Raw genomic sequence first — 16,311 nt, 5'->3', positions numbered from 1 at the left:
TGACGTAAGGTCGTGGACCCCGATGTCGTTATGAATTCTTACGTGTTCTAGAAAGCTATTTCATAGCCCTACAACTTTCTTGACAGGAACAAGCATAAGGTGAGGTGTGAGGCAATGATCAATATCGTTAGATTACACATATTACATCACTAAACTTCTATAGGAGCATCGTATCGACCCTAGACATAGACCATAGCATTTCTAGACTTTAGCTTACTATCGTTATTATCGTATTCATCACATCTTTCTTATCTCGTATAGCTATTCATGAGTGAGGACTCTTGACTTTCTTGGAGATGGAACATTCATAGTAAAAGAAGAAATTCATGCCATAAGACTCATACCTTAGAAGAAAAGGGCTAGCCTCGCGTACCTTTATTAATTTGTTTACTAGTCTATCGTTTGCTCGTTCTCCTTGAGTGCACTTGTTTATACCTTGAAGAGAATTCGTATCGTCATTAGCTAACTAATCATGAAAACGTACTTGCTAGAGCTAGATAAATTTGGGCAGCATTTCCCCTGTTTATACTACTTTCCGTCATATTCCATATCAACTACATTAAATCGTGATCATCACAATATCATTTAATCTTGGCCAATTGATCGGACTCATTCATTTATGTAATTCGCATTTCACAATTCTACTTCAATTCTCCATATTCATGACTAAAAGTCCATCATCGTATTTTTCATATCCAATACTTATTTCATGTTCTATAGGTCATTTATAACGCATTCATAACATTGTGCATATCCATTTCCATGATTCAATTCAACTACCACTCACTTCTAGTAATACTATTCACACATTTGATGACCCGTTTGCTATACACTTCTACAATCCATGTGTTTCAATTTATAAATACTTCAAACAACATGTAAACATCATGAAACTTACCTTAGATGATAGAGGAATAGGCTTGGAATGGTGATTCACCCTTAGCACCTTTGAAAACCTACTTTATCTCTTGGGATTTTCTTGACTTGGATGACTTTTAATGGGTTTCCTTCACTTGATTCTCTTGATTTCTTGTTGTTGATCTCGGATTTCTATTGATTTCTCATGGATGAAGTGTTTGGAACTCTCTAGAGGTTTCTTGTGTTGTGGAGATGAAGAGTGAAATGAGAATGAAATGAGAAGGGTGGGGCTATATTAAAATGAACTTGAAACTGACGGGCCATGATATACGGACCAACATACGGTAAGTGGTAAAATATGTTTTATACGGTCGTATACGGCCGCTACAGATGCGGGTCAAACGAAGTATACTCTCTTTGGACTGAATCTACGGTTGGACATACGGTCCATACACTTTTTTATACAAACAAGGTATGTCGTAGGTTGAAATATGAGTTTTTCGAAAATCTTTTCGTCGACTCGTTTGATCTTCGATCCTTATGGAACCTTCTTAACACTTGTTCATCACTTCAATACCATTCTAAGGGACGTTATAACTCTTCCTCAAAGGGTCATTAAGACATCATTAACTTAATACTCGAAATTCTTATCCGATACTACATATGGCGGATCGAACCCCTGCTTAACAACTTTCTTTCCTTGCTCGGATGTCTTTGGAAATCTTAATTAGCATCGTCAATTACTATCTCCGTATATAACGTGTCCAAACATATCATATAACGTCATGTCCTTGGCATCCCGCGTATCATATTGACCTCCGTGGTGACACGCTAACGGGGAAATTTTCGAGGTGTAACATATATATAATACATAATATACGCGTATATAACGCCTGGAGGGTCATAGGTCCACACACACACAAACACACACACAACACACACACATATATATATATGCAATGCATGGATATGATAAGAGTACATCCTGAATATGTTGGAGTGACGTAAGGTCGTTAAACCTCCAAACATCATTATGAGATAGCATTTTCATTAACAAGTGACTTTATGAATCATACTGAATCTAAAGAAGGACTCCTTTGAACAACATTACTAGAACATGAATCAACATGAAACATCCCTAGCTACTAACAATATATTCATTTATGGAGTAGTGTTATGTTTACGTTTCGTTCACAAGGATCGTGCCAAAAGAAGGAAAGTTAGCCTTAACATACCTCAAGTCGTCAACAAAAAATCCCACAATGAGACTGTTGGGCTAGTATTCCAATCTCCTTAGTCACTACAGTACACCTAGCAGCCAACAACACAACAACAACAACCTCATATGTGTCTCTTTAATTCTACATGACTACTTACCCCAAGATTTACATCAAAACAGCCCAATATACGCTTTGTGTACAATACTATACACTTTCTTCTTCCAATTATACCAAGTATAACATCCTCAATACAATCTCAACACTAACTACTATCCTTATAACAAGGTTTTAGCTTAAAAACATATTTACAATATGAATCAAGTAAGATTATATCTCAACACAAACTCAAATTTATGTTTGAACCTTCCCTCCAAACCTAGCATAATCATCATATAAACTCATAGACATGGAATAACATGGAATCTTACCTCAAGAACTCAAGAACACTCAAACTCCAAGATCACTTCACCTTGAAGCACCCTCCAACGCTTCTACAAGAGAGAAAAACAAGCTTCAACCATACTTTAGAAACCTTTAATACTTGATCTCCTCTTTTGATCCTTGATTTTACTTAGGGGTTTGATAGATATGTTGGAGATAACTTTCTAGAGAGTTAGAGATCAGGGGAAGTGGAGAAAATGAAATAAATGAGGAATACACGAAATACATAAAAATTATAAATTGCAGCCGACATAAAAATATGGCCAAAAGTATGAACCATATTTTTAAATATGGTCCGTATTTCTTGGCCGTAATTCTCAACATGAAAATTATCTACTCCGTCTAAGGAAGTACAGACCTATTTCCCATATACGGTTCGTATTTCCCATATACGGTTCGTATTTTGCTGGCCAAAATTAACTTTCGACGAAACGTATTCTTGTCGATTCGTTCATTCTCTAATCCTTCCAACACTTTCCAAACATGAACTTAAGCCCTCGTATACTCAAGATGAACACGTCTAATCTCACATATCCTCGAAAATAACTCTGCTTTCCGAATCTGTAGCAACCAACTCATGAACAAACTTAACGAAAGTACGGGGTGTAACATTTTGGACGTGACTTGCATCAATGTATCAATATACTAATACTTCATATTTATTATATTAAATTTATTTTGTTTCTGTAATATGAGTTCATGCAAAAATTGGGGTTGTAGAGGATTCTATTTCAGATTGCAAAAAATTTCATGTTCAAATTATACCAAAAAATCACTAAAAAATATTATTTCTGAAGGAAAAAAAAAACTTAAAGGGCTGACCTGTCATGCCCCGCGGCCCGCTTAAGGCTGGGTTTCGCCATTTTAGAGGCCCTTCAGTAAAAAAGGCTAGCCCGGCCTAGCCCATTTAATTCTTTGACCCTTTAGGGCTGGATTGGGTTGGGCTATGCCAGCCCGTTTCGACACCTTTGCACATAGGGGTATCAAATATGGCTCAAAAGTTGTTGGTTCGCTCAATATTTTATGGGTTGGGCTAAGATAGATTTGTATTGGGCTGATTTTAGCCCAACACAACATAACCCATCTTAAAGTAATTTCGAATGTAGCCCAATTGTAGCCAATTTTTAAGATTTACTTTAATTTAGGTTTATTATTTGAGATTTACTTTATAAAAAAAAAAATCTCGAAAATATTTTCTGGGGAAAATGGTTTCCTCAAAACTATTTTTCCACGAAAAATATTTTCCTAGGAAATAGATTCTTTAAAAAAAGGGGTTAAATTGGGCGGGTTATGAACCCAGCCTATTTCAACCCAATTAACGCTTAGGCCAATCTCAGCTTAATCCATTTATTAATTCAGTCCATTTTAATTTGTTTAATCTCAGCTCATGCCGAACATTTGACACCCCTACATACACTCATATACCCAATTGGAAAACATTAATGACTAGCACATACACCGCACCTGCCTATGCTACTATGACAAGATTAATAGCTCATGAAATTGAGCACATTAACATCAAGAGACTCCCGTGTCTTTATTATTCCAATGGCCCAACCAGCTAGCGGGCTCAGTTCTCATGATTTCTGCAGAGTTCACACGTGGACATGCTGGCCACCGTCATAACACTAATCACACGGGAGATTGTAGTGCCCACTCAATGCTTCAACAAATCTCAATTAGTAACCTGCTTTGGTTCTAACTTCTAACAAACATTTACTAACTATTAAGATATGCTCCTCTACCCCAAATATTTGCCAACTAGAAGACGCAATAACAGGTTTTCAATGCAAATCTTTCTCACTTTGACAAATGCGAGATACACTGCATTTAAAAATTATGGATAATTGGTGTAGAAACTCAAAAAACAAAAAAATTGACATTGCCCACTATATATATATATATATACATATATTCTGCTGGTAAGCAAAATGATAAATATATATAACAAGAAGATAAGCTAAATGTTGATGTTTACACAACGTATGACAAAACTTATTAACTCGTTTTTAGTTTTGTCTTCTTAAGCAATCTATTATTTCGTAAGTTTATCATTCATAGTAAGTGTGACACACATCATCACATTTTTCTCTATTTATAGTGAGGGATTGCAATTTGCAGCTCATATTTTTGTGTCCCATTTCTCTGTGCCGTACAAGGGACATATACTGAACTTTTAGTTTAAAATGAAACGTCCAAATGCAATAGAGAGAATTTTTCTAAAAATAGTGGATTCCATGGATAATTAAAAAAATTCTCAATTGAGAAAGGACCGTATATATAAGTGCTTCATGACGTATCTCTTTTTTCTTGTCGTATTTGCTTAACCAATTCATGTGACCATAAAATTAACACTTGAAATTTAAAATTTTCGTGACAATTTTTATGTCCACGTGAAGTGCATATTGCCAAATATACATATCAAAATTCTTTATACTCCAAATCTTTAAGCCTTAGATGGTCCCAGGTAAAAATAATTACCAACATTATTGACATTCTTTTTTCAGCAATTACCTTTTCCAAAGTCAACTACTAATAATTAATATTTTCCTTTACCTTTAATATCCCACTAATTATAGTGATCCCGTGATAAAGAAAAACGAAATTGGTAAAAAGGTGACACCTCTTTTTATTGAATTGCACATATCACATTCCCAAGTTAGATATTTTTTTTGGTAGATGGTGACATTCGAAAAAAAAGAAAAAGGAAGTATCCTAGACCCTTCACTTGATCGGTGCAATAAAATGAAATGTCTTTATTTATTAGCGACTCAAAATATTTATTAAAATTTTGATTTTCATCGAGTTTTTCTTCCCTCGCTTTTTTAATCATCTCGTCTATTTCCTTATTAAAAAGCATAATTAACTTTACTTAATATAGGTGATTGATGTACTCAGGTGCTCATTAGGTGTAAACTTTGCTTGTTCTGCGGTAATATTTCACATTTATTATCAAAAAACTTTACTTAGTACAATTGTAATTCTAGAAGTATATTCATTTCTTGTTGATATTTCTCATCTTTATTTATGTCTAGAAACTTCAGGCAACCAATTATTTTATTTAACTTGTGATCTCTTTAAGACATGCTTGTTAATAAGAAAATAAATAAAGCATCAACTACTTGTAATGACAAGTTTGGTAAGATAAGGTAGGTGCGTATACAATTGAAATACAAATTGATTGTATGGACAAGGGGGAAAAAATACGACGATACATCACAACCAAGACTTTTAGCTTTATTCCTACTTCATGATCAATTCACGTTCAAAAGAAAAAAAAAAAAAAAAAGATCATCATTTTACAATTTAAATTGAATTAATGTGTCACCCCTACGTAAGATTTTCGCCGATAATAAGAAGTCATTATCCTTAAACCTACCCAAAAACCTCACTGCTAAACCAGTAACTTTAGGTATAAGAATATAGAACATTTTTCTTTTGAAAAGGAATATGACCTTATTTTAACTCTCAAAATTAATTCATAAGTATTCTTCAAGATCATCATAGATATAATCGTTCGTTCTATCAATTAGACATTATAAAACTTCTCACATAATTGTGGTTGTGGATATCTAAATCATGAATAATATTTCCTTCGTATTAAAATAAGTGTCATCTTAGCAAAAATTATGTCCATTAAGAAAAATCAATAAATACAATATGTAGTTTACTAAACTACCCATATTTATACTTTTACTTAATTTTAACTCTAAAAATTAATTAATTTTTTTTAGATCATCACAGATACAATGGTTTGTTCTATCAATTAGACATTATAAAACTTCTCAAATACTTGTGGACATCTAAATCATGAATAATACTCTCTCTATTCTAAAATAAGTGTCATCTTCGCAAAAATTACAATAATTAAGAAATTAATAAATATAATGTGGAGTTTACTAAATTACTTTTTGAGAATTGAGCAATATTAAAGAGGATTACTTTTTTAATGCTAAGGATCTAGTTGGATATACTTATCAATTTTTATTTTGAATTTCTAAAATGACACTTATTTTAGAAATTTTCTTTTTTTACTAAAGTAAAACTTATTTTAAGACAGAGGGAGTATGATATAAGGGACTCAATATTTAAAAACACGATAACATGGATGAGTTAATAGACCCTTAGCCCTCATTTAACTTCAAAAAGTATTGCCATAACATAGAACCAACCAAAATAAAAAATAAAAAAAAATCTGAATCTCTGAAATGGTCAAAGCACAGTAATGTGTCCGTGTAGTTCCCGCTATTCTTTTCTTGAAATAAATTCGTCATTCTAAAGTGGATCGAGTCAAAACTTTGATTGAGTCAACCAAATTATTGACTCTTGAAAGTGAATTAAAATTGATATCTCACACATTGCTATTTCATTTGTCATAATTTATGTAACTTACATTTTTTTTCTTAATTTGTTAGTTTGTTAATATCACTTTTTATATTTAGTCCTCTCTAGATTCCTTCATCTCACTGGACTTATTTAAAACCATAAGATTAAAATAGTATTTTGATACATTAAATATATCTGTACTTTAAGATTGTAGAATTTGAAAGTCTCATTTATTTTCTCAAAGTCTGTGTTCAATCAAACTAAGACACAAAAATTAAAACGAATAGAGTATTTCTCCCTTTGGTTCTTATTATGTACTCTCTCTATTCCATAATAAGTGGTGTTTTTAGCTTATACACACACTTTAAAGAAACTGCTCACTCTTAGAAAATTATGAGTGTTTTTACTAACATACCCCTAATTAATGCCCAAAAAAAAAAAGCTACTTAATGATTCTTGATTATAAATAAGGGTAAATTTGGAAGAACAAGATCAATTTCTTCTTGAAATCCTAAACAACACTTATTTTGAAATAAAATGAAAAGCCTAAAACATCACTTATTATGGAACGGAGGGAGTAGTGTTTTAGCTTTTCATTTTGACATAAAATAAGTGGTGTTTCACATAATCAAGAAGTTATTAATTGTTTTCTTCCAAATATACTCTTATTTAGACAAGTGAATTTTTATTTTACCAAAAAATATATTAAATATAGTAGGTACTATTTAATTAAGAGTAAATTAATAAAATATTTTTCTTTTTAGAAGTGACTAAATTTCTTAAGGGACACATATGAACCGAATAGAGTATATGACAGAGTGAATTTCGTCCCAAAACTCTTGACGAGCCTAAGGGAATGAAAATTATCAACCAAGACAGATCAATTAATTTTATAATCCTTTATAAATTTATTTTAATTTTATATTTTTTATAAAAGAGTTTTATTTTTATACCAAGATATTTAAAACAACATATATAAAAATTTTACAAAATTATTTTCTTCTATTTAAGTTATAATAAAATATTATATTCAATCATTTTTCCGTCCGGACAATCTCATTGCTTGAATTAATGTGACTCAAATGTTGTACCGGAACCATCAAAAGATGTGGTGCAGTAGATGAGGTTGCTCTTCCCTTAATCAGAGTTTTCACGTTCGAGCTTTAGGTATGAGAAAATCCTCAGTAGGCTGCTCTTCCCCAAAAATAGGTCTTACGCGGGATGAATCCGAATATAGTCAGATTAAAATGCGGACACCAAACGCCAAGAGGAAAATATTTTAAAAAAAAAAAAAAAAAAAAAAAAAAGTTGTAGTGGAATATGATGCATCCGAGGTTGTACTCCTATTATAGTTTTCTGAATGCCGTCGCTTTCACTCTTCCATTCCCAACAAGTCTCATCCAACTCAACTTCCCCAGTCACTTTTACAGGCTACAGCTAAGCCTCAGCTCATAACCCCCTCTTTTATTTCTTCCTTCAACAATTCTCTCTTATATTTACACAAACATAGCCAGTTCACAGTCCACCAATCAATCCTCTCTAACTACAACTACTCATTTCTCTCTTTCTCATTGGGATTTCCCCCTTACAGATACCTGCTGACACTGACAGCCTTTCCATTACCATCTCTTCCCCTTTTCTTTCTTTATTTCCCACCTTCTATAACTGTCACCATTCTTCTACTACTACATACATACTACTACTACCAATGAATCCAATATATACCCACCAATCAATTTTGTTTCTTTTTTCTTGGGTCTAGTCTTTTTTTTTTTCCATTCTATTTTGGATTTAGTGAAATCTTGAATTATTTTTTTTGATCAATGTTGCTGATGGGACTGTAAAATTAGGAGCTTTACCCCATTCTTGAACTACATACTACTACTGTTGAAAACAATACATACCCATCAATCAATTTTGTTTCTTTTGTCTTGGGTATAGTTCTTTTTTCCATTCTATTTTGGATCTAGGGAAATCTTGATTTTCTTTTTTTGATCAATGGAGATGGAAGGTGCTACTGATGGAACTGTAAAATTAGGAGCTTTACCCATGAAGCCTGATCGAGTTTTCAATAATTTGGAACCTGAATTTACTGTTTCTTCACCTGTTACACGTCAGAAAGCTGCTGCTGCTAAACAGTTTATTGAGAATCATTACAAGAATTACCTTCAAGGATTGCAAGATCGTAAAGAAAGGTCCTTTTTTGTGTTGAAATTTGTTCAATGTGTGTTTTTGGGTTGATGTTTGTTGGACCCTTGTGTTTATTTTGTTTGTTTTTGTTATTTTTAGGAGATGGGCGTTGCAGAGGAGGGCTCAAGAAGCACAAGTACCTAGTGAGGAGCAAGAAAAGATGCTTAGGAATTTGGAGAAAAGGGAGACTGAATATATGAGATTGCAGAGGCATAAAGTTGGGATTGATGACTTTGAACAATTGACTGTTATTGGTAAAGGCGCCTTTGGTGAGGTAAATTTTCCATTTACAACTCTTTAATTGTCAGATTTTCTTTGTATTTATTATTTAAAAGTTCCTCGAATTATAGTCTTGTTTGATTAGATGTATTTGTTACTTTAGCAGTGGCTCAAATTCTAGTCTTGTTTGATTAGCATAACTTGGAGTATGCATTGGTTTTCCTATAAATGATTAGGAAGACTAAAGTTTGTGCCTTTGTAAGTTTTCTCATCAAATTACCTTTGAAGAGCAAAGTGATTGGTAGTTTTAAGTTTTTGGAGGTGTGATTTGATAAGATGCTTCAATTTGTTGTACATCCTGATACTGAATATCCGTCTATCTTAGGTTGTGTCATGATTGAATTCAATGATAAAGCCATACAAAAATGCTTTTGCCTGTTTTTAATTGATCAGAATAGATCATTTTACTGGTAAAAATGAAAATCACGGAGTTATCTTCTGTAAAATCTGCATCCAACATTTCTCGATATGTTTCTCAAGGCTTACACTTGTCAATGTAGCAGAGAAGTGTCTGTCCTGCTCATAATGCCTATCTTGCAATGTTTCTTGATGCTCCCAATTAGGGAGGATATACTACGATAACTTAATTCTTTTTAATCTAATATTTATACTGCATCAACGAATTGGTTTTTAGCACCTGAATGTCGCTTTTCAGCAATGGTCTCTGGTTTGTTATAAACTTTATATGTTTCTCCCTTACAATGTAAAGTTTGTGAAGGAGTGGAAGTCGGTCTTTTACTATAAGCATGTCATACAAAGGAGAACTATGCTTGTGTCTGATGTGCACTTAAGATCTTTCAAAAGTTCCATTTTCAATTAGAGCGCTCTTGCCTTGCGATCGCCACATAAATGAAGCTATCAGTGTTCGTATGGGACATTGATGAAGCAGATTTCATTAGAGTTTTTTCTTAAATTATCTGGTTTGTTAATGCAGGTTAGGTTGTGTAGATTCAAAAGTACTGGAGAAATCTTTGCCATGAAGAAATTGAAGAAATCAGACATGCTTAGCCGTGGACAGGTGACAAATGGAATATAGCTACACAATTTTCTTCTGAAATGATTATGCATTAATATCAGGGCCTTGCAGAAGTTGCTTCAATAATTTCATAATCTGTTGTTAAAACTTCCGAAGATATTTGAGAAAAGAAAGATATAATCTTATAAGATATACGTTCTAAAAGCTATCATGTTTTGCTAATTATCATAGTGGAGAAACAACCGTCCTTATGAATAGTTTGCGTTGTGTGTGCTTTCTGGTAATTAAAAGAAGAATTTCAATACTACTCTGGATAAATCCATGCTAGAAAAGAATATGACTAACAACCTTTTACTTGACTAAAGGTATAAAAAACATTTAAAGGTTACCCAATTTCCCACATTTCTCCCTCTTACTTCTTAAGAAAAATGAACCAAGCATGAGGTAGAAATTTTAGAATTTTGAGGTAGAGACCATTTTTTTCTCTTTTGGGTTTAGCAATATCTTGTGCACATTGGCTATTGTCAGATGCCACTTAATTGGACCAAAAGGCAATTTGTGAGTTCCTAGGTTAAATTCAATGTGGAAATTACTATATTCACTTTTTAATAGATGAAAGTTATACTGCTCTTTTAGGTTGAGCATGTCAGATCTGAGAGGAATTTGCTTGTGGAAGTTGATAGTCGGTGCATAGTGAAGCTCTTCTATTCTTTCCAAGACTCGGATTTCTTGTACCTTATAATGGAATATTTGCCTGGTGGTGACATTATGACCTTACTGATGAGAGAAGATGTTCTTTCTGAAGATGTCGCACGGTTCTACATTGCTGAGAGTATTTTGGCTATTCAGTCTATTCATCAGCACAATTATGTACATAGGTACTTGAACAATGCATTAAATAGCTTTCCTTTTTGTTCAATCGTGCAATATTACGTGATTGTTTTGCTATACCCTATAGGATTGCCAGTAATACATATGTTTTGTAGCTCAAATTAATGATAATGTGTTTACAACTATTGTCAGAAAAGCTCCATGCTGCTATTGATGTAAAATTTCTCTTCTGCCAAATATCATCAAGTGAAGATGTCTAAAAAAGTTTCTAATCTTCAAAGTATTTCTCATACTACGGAACTTATGTTAAACTGTACGTGCATATGGTACAAAGCTCACTTTGCAATCATCCTCCAACATGCAGCTGATTCAGAAATTATTCTGCTTTCAGGGACATAAAACCAGATAACCTTATACTGGATAGAAATGGCCACTTAAAGCTTTCAGATTTTGGCTTATGTAAACCCCTGGAAAATAAATACTCATCAATATTATTGGAAGATGAAGACCTTACTAATGCGGAGTCCATTAACGGGTCTGAAGGGCAATCTGGTGGTGATAGAGCTTCATGGCCAATGCCAAAAGAACAAATACAGCAGTGGAAACGCAACCGACGTGCCTTGGTATTCTCATAATCACATTCTAATGCTGCACTTTTCCTGATTTTCAAGATTTAACATTCAAGATTTAACATTCATAATCACACACTTTTTAATTGATTAATCCATGGTCATTCTTTAATTCAATTGACCGATCGTGAAATATCTTCTACAGGCATATTCTACTGTTGGAACTCTCGATTACATGGCACCAGAAATTCTGTTGAAAAAAGGATATGGAATTGAATGTGATTGGTGGTCATTGGGGGCAATCCTGTATGAGATGCTTGTTGGGTATCCTCCCTTCTGTTCAGAGCATCCAAGAATGACTGCACGCAAGGTATTTTAACTCTTCTGTTTGTTGTTAGGTTTTACAAAATGTACTCATTTTTTGTTATATCATATTTGTTTTTGTTGTATCAGATAATCAGTTGGAGAACATGCTTGAAATTCCCAGATGAACCAAAAGTATCAGATGAGGCTAAGGATCTGATCTGTCGTTTATTGTGTGATGTTGAATCAAGATTAGGGACCGGAGGAGTGGATGAAATAAAGGTAAATATCTACTAATGAAGTAATGCCTGTGCAGAAACTATTTGCTGAAATATACCCCTTAATTCTAGAATCTTCGTTTCACTTAATGGAATGCATATAGTTGTTTGTGTATTCTTAATAAAACTTGTGACTGGGTTTTCAGGCTCATCCTTGGTTCAAAGGAATCAACTGGGACATGCTTTATGAAATGGAGGCTGCCTATAAACCTGTCGTTACCGGAGAGTTAGATACTCAAAATTTTGAGAAGTTTCCTGAGGTGAATACTTTTACAGACTACTAGTTGTATTAATTCGACTTTTACAGGAAACATCTGGAGTATTAGTTATTAAAATCACTCCGACTCTCATGACATTGTGGATTGCTAGAAACCAACTGTTTACCCTTACGATCCACAAAGCCATATATAAGCTGGATATTTTCTTCCTATCCATATCTTTCACATTCGGACCTTCTCTGTTTTCTCTACCTTTACCACAAATCATGGATAAGCACTCCACCTTTCTTTCATTTAGTAACTTCAGTATGACAATTTGACATCATTTATGAACTAGGTCCTTAGAATATTGGACATTTCCGAGTACCATTTAATATCCATAGTCTGCTTGCGGCTTCTTATCAAAGCATGCATTTTCATTCCAATTCAGTTCATCATTTGTTCTTGCCATTCATCTACAGTAAATTTCCAATATTCCGCATCTCAGTTTTTCCATGTTTTGCTTTAGACGATACTTCATTTTAATTTTCTTGAATGTGCTAACTTTTCACTTTATATTATAGGTAGAAGATCCTTCATCAACAACACCAAGAGTTGGACCCTGGAGAAAGGTAATGATTACTTGTTGACTGTGCATACTTCATCCCCCCCACCCCCACCCAACCCATCCACCCTACCAATCTCAGAAAAACAGAAAATCCGCCATTCAGGCTAGAATATAAAACAAGTACTGTAAACATGATTGAAATAGTGATGCACTTAAATATTTGGAAAGTTTCTTTTGTGAGAGTATAGCTGATGAATTATGCACATCCAAGTTCCTACACTGTAGTGATTCCTATAGGTGGGGATTAAATAACTTCTGGGGATTCTCCTGTTTGCAATTTTGGCAAGTATTTTCTTAATTATTTCCTCTTCCAGGACATCCTCCTTATATTGTTCTTTACGTAAATAAGAAATAATTTGGTTAATTTTGATTCATTCCATCATGTAGATGCTGACATCAAAAGATTCCAATTTTATTGGATTTACTTTCAAGAAATCAGATATCCTCAAATCAGCTGAAACTTCAGGTGTGCTGCTGCTGCTTTAATTCTTCTATTTTTTGGCTGCATCTCGTTACTTCAACACGATGAAGAAATATACTTTGCACACACTTTTTTTGCCTGGCTCACACTGTATCTAAGAAGATTTAAGTATATAGAAGCACATGTTGGTTCAGTATTCTTCTCCACCCTTCGAATTCTTCCCAGTTTTGGCAAAAAGATATGAGTATTTATTTGCTAGGAGGTGAGGCAATTATTGTGGATCAGTTAGAGAAGTGTACTCTGAAGAGGAAGGTGAATGAGACCATAGGAAAATGAACAGCCCTTCATATGTTATTTGCAATATCAGTAAAGTATTCCATGATATGTTATTTGCTGAATATCAGTAATTGGCATCAGACTTAAACATGTCATTGTAAAGCTTAAATAATGGACAATTTATGCAAGAAGATAATCAAAATAAATTGATCTCATCATTTTTCTCGCTTCCGTGATTGCAAAATTTTGTGGCTATCTATCTGCCTCTAATTTCAAACACACATCTTAATTGTGCAGGTATAGATATGAGTTCCAATGGACATTCAAGGCCTCCCTCATTAGTATCCTTATTTGGTACGGTAACCTTTCTTTCATGCTAGTACATGTTTCCTGATTTTCACAATGTTGGATGAGATTGAACCACGAAACCATGATGTTAAGTACTGGTTTGACGAAATCTCCGAGTAACACATAGAAGGGCATATCAAACGAGCTTCTTTTTAATTATTATAGTGGATCTTACACAAAATAGACTTCATTATAGTGGATCAGGCTCGGAAACATTAACTCTTTTTTTTTTAATTTCTATTTTTTTTTTTTTTTTTTTTGTGTGTGTGTGTAATCGGCCTAAGCAAATGCAGGATGATGATGATTTTTTTCCTGGCTTGTTGCAGGTCGGATAGACTTGCAAGATACAATAGAAGAGGACCAGAAAGGCGAACAACAGATTTTATGAGTCCAACTGCTTGTCCATTCTAACAAGAAGCGGCCAATTTCTTTTGTACAAACAGAGAATAAACTATAAGCTTTGTGTTCTGCATGGTTTTGAGTTTTTGCCTTCTCCACTTTTGGTCTTACTAATTCTTATTGTAAATACACTATGACACACATTCCTTGATTTCTATCAGATTGAATTAATAGGGAATTGTCAGTTTTGCTAACTACTTCAATTATGGCAAGTCGATGGTATAATAGTGTTGTTACAAGACTAATTGAGTTCATTGCTTACTGAATTACCGGAATAGGTGAACACAGTCACCTTTTTTTATAGGAATTTTTACTTGGTGTAGCTTCTTCTAAGAGGTAATTATTTATAATAACTACCTTTTAATTTATTTATATTTAGTAGCTACAGTGATTTTGTAAATTACCATTCATAGCTACACCAAAATACATAAAGTTAGAGTGGCTGAAGTGGTTATTGGGCGAGGCTCTCACCCTGCCCGCCCAGGTTCAAACCCGGCCAACAACATTTCTTTTCTTACATATTTTCCCTAGCTTCTTCGCTTTGTATAGAATGCATATGAAGCCAAATACATTCGATACAAGACAAGAAGCGCAAATACATATGGGATACAAGACAAGAATCAAATACATATGATACAAGAAGAAACGCAAATACATATGGGATACAAGACATATGAGCCAAATACATATGACTAGGGGTGTTCACGGGTTGGTTAAAAACCCGATCCAAACCGAAAACCAAAACCAAAACCAAATCGATATTTACTTGGGTTAGGTTTGGTTTAGTTTTGAATTTTTAAAAACCGATAATATTTGGTTTGGTTTTGGTTTTACTAAAAGCAAATAGAAGAAAAAACGAACTGAATCGATAAATTTTATACATATTATTTTTAAAAAATACTTTTAAATAATTTGTATACTTTTTAAGAATTTTTTTTATTTATTTTTTATTTATCTCTAATAGGCTAATGAACGTTATACCTTTAATCGATTTTAAAAGAAATCCATGAATTCAAATTCATGTATTCAAAGAAGCAACTATATGAGATTTACCTAGATTTATTTTTGTATTTCTTATAAACTTTATTCACTTAATTAAAATCGTAAATCCTAAGACACTTTCTCCATAATGCAAGAAACTATAGCTACCACAATAAATGGGTAATAATAGATTATAAGTTGGAAAAGGATAGAAAATTCTCTCCTAATTGTAGGAAAAAGAGAAATACCCTTAATTTTCTTAAAAATCGAAAAATCGACTACAACCAAACCGATGGATATGTATTATTTGGTTGGGTTTTAATAATTTTAAAAACCGATAATATTGGTTTGGTTTGGTTTTAACCCAAACCTAAAAGCAAACCCATGAACAAATATGACATACATTCAAGTAATAAAGTTCAAATACATGTGACATCAAATATATATATATACAATATATTATTTGAAAAAATACTTTCAAAATAAGGTATACTTTTTAAGAAAGTTTTGTTGGCTTTTCGAATCGGGCAAGGGGAGAGTCTCGCCCAAATACACGCGAAAATGAACTTTATACCTTTAATCGATTTTGAAAAATGATAATCCTGAATGGTAAATCATGTATTCAAAGAAGTTATAACTATATGCCTTTTTTATAGAGAAAATTTTGTTGGAGTAAAGTATTTCTCAAAGTCCAAAATGATATTCACTGTAAATAAGTATATTGGTCGATCATGTAATTAAGTGAACATTTTCTATTTGGTCCTTACACTCTTTGCAATGTATATATACT

General features: G+C 33.2%; 1 protein-coding gene across 2 annotated transcripts; it reads left to right on the top strand.

The window, feature by feature from the left end:
- Positions 1-8,271: 8,271 nt before the first annotated feature.
- LOC132033383 (uncharacterized) lies at positions 8,272-14,734 on the top strand. 2 transcript variants are annotated; one of them, XM_059423345.1, is made up of 12 exons: positions 8,275-9,040; positions 9,135-9,309; positions 10,249-10,332; positions 10,927-11,168; positions 11,513-11,744; positions 11,896-12,060; positions 12,144-12,275; positions 12,418-12,531; positions 13,053-13,100; positions 13,484-13,562; positions 14,091-14,147; positions 14,468-14,734. In XM_059423345.1, the coding sequence occupies exons 1-12, from the start codon at positions 8,844-8,846 to the stop codon at positions 14,527-14,529; spliced, it is 1,587 nt and encodes a 528-aa protein (XP_059279328.1). In that variant the 5' UTR covers positions 8,275-8,843; the 3' UTR covers positions 14,530-14,734. The 2 variants fall into 2 exon arrangements, with proteins under 2 accessions (XP_059279329.1, XP_059279328.1); XM_059423346.1 differs by lacking the exon at positions 12,418-12,531 and having other exon boundaries at positions 8,272-9,040.
- Positions 14,735-16,311: the final 1,577 nt, after the last annotated feature.

This window comes from Lycium ferocissimum, chromosome 10 (assembly GCF_029784015.1).
Source record: "Lycium ferocissimum isolate CSIRO_LF1 chromosome 10, AGI_CSIRO_Lferr_CH_V1, whole genome shotgun sequence".
Taxonomy (NCBI): Eukaryota; Viridiplantae; Streptophyta; class Magnoliopsida; order Solanales; family Solanaceae; genus Lycium; species Lycium ferocissimum.
The sequence above is the reverse complement of the archived record's forward strand: the minus strand, read 5'-3'. Positions and strand labels throughout refer to the sequence as shown.

Excerpts from the sequence above, each read along its gene's own strand:
- LOC132033383 (XM_059423345.1), top strand. The coding sequence starts at position 8,844 with ATGGAGATGGAAGGTGCTACTGATGGAACTGTAAAATTAGGAGCTTTA. Across the intron at positions 9,310-10,248 it reads GTAAAGGCGCCTTTGGTGAG|GTTAGGTTGTGTAGATTCAA; the intron begins GTAAATTTTCCA and ends TTGTTAATGCAG. Across the intron at positions 12,061-12,143 it reads CAAGAATGACTGCACGCAAG|ATAATCAGTTGGAGAACATG; the intron begins GTATTTTAACTC and ends TTGTTGTATCAG.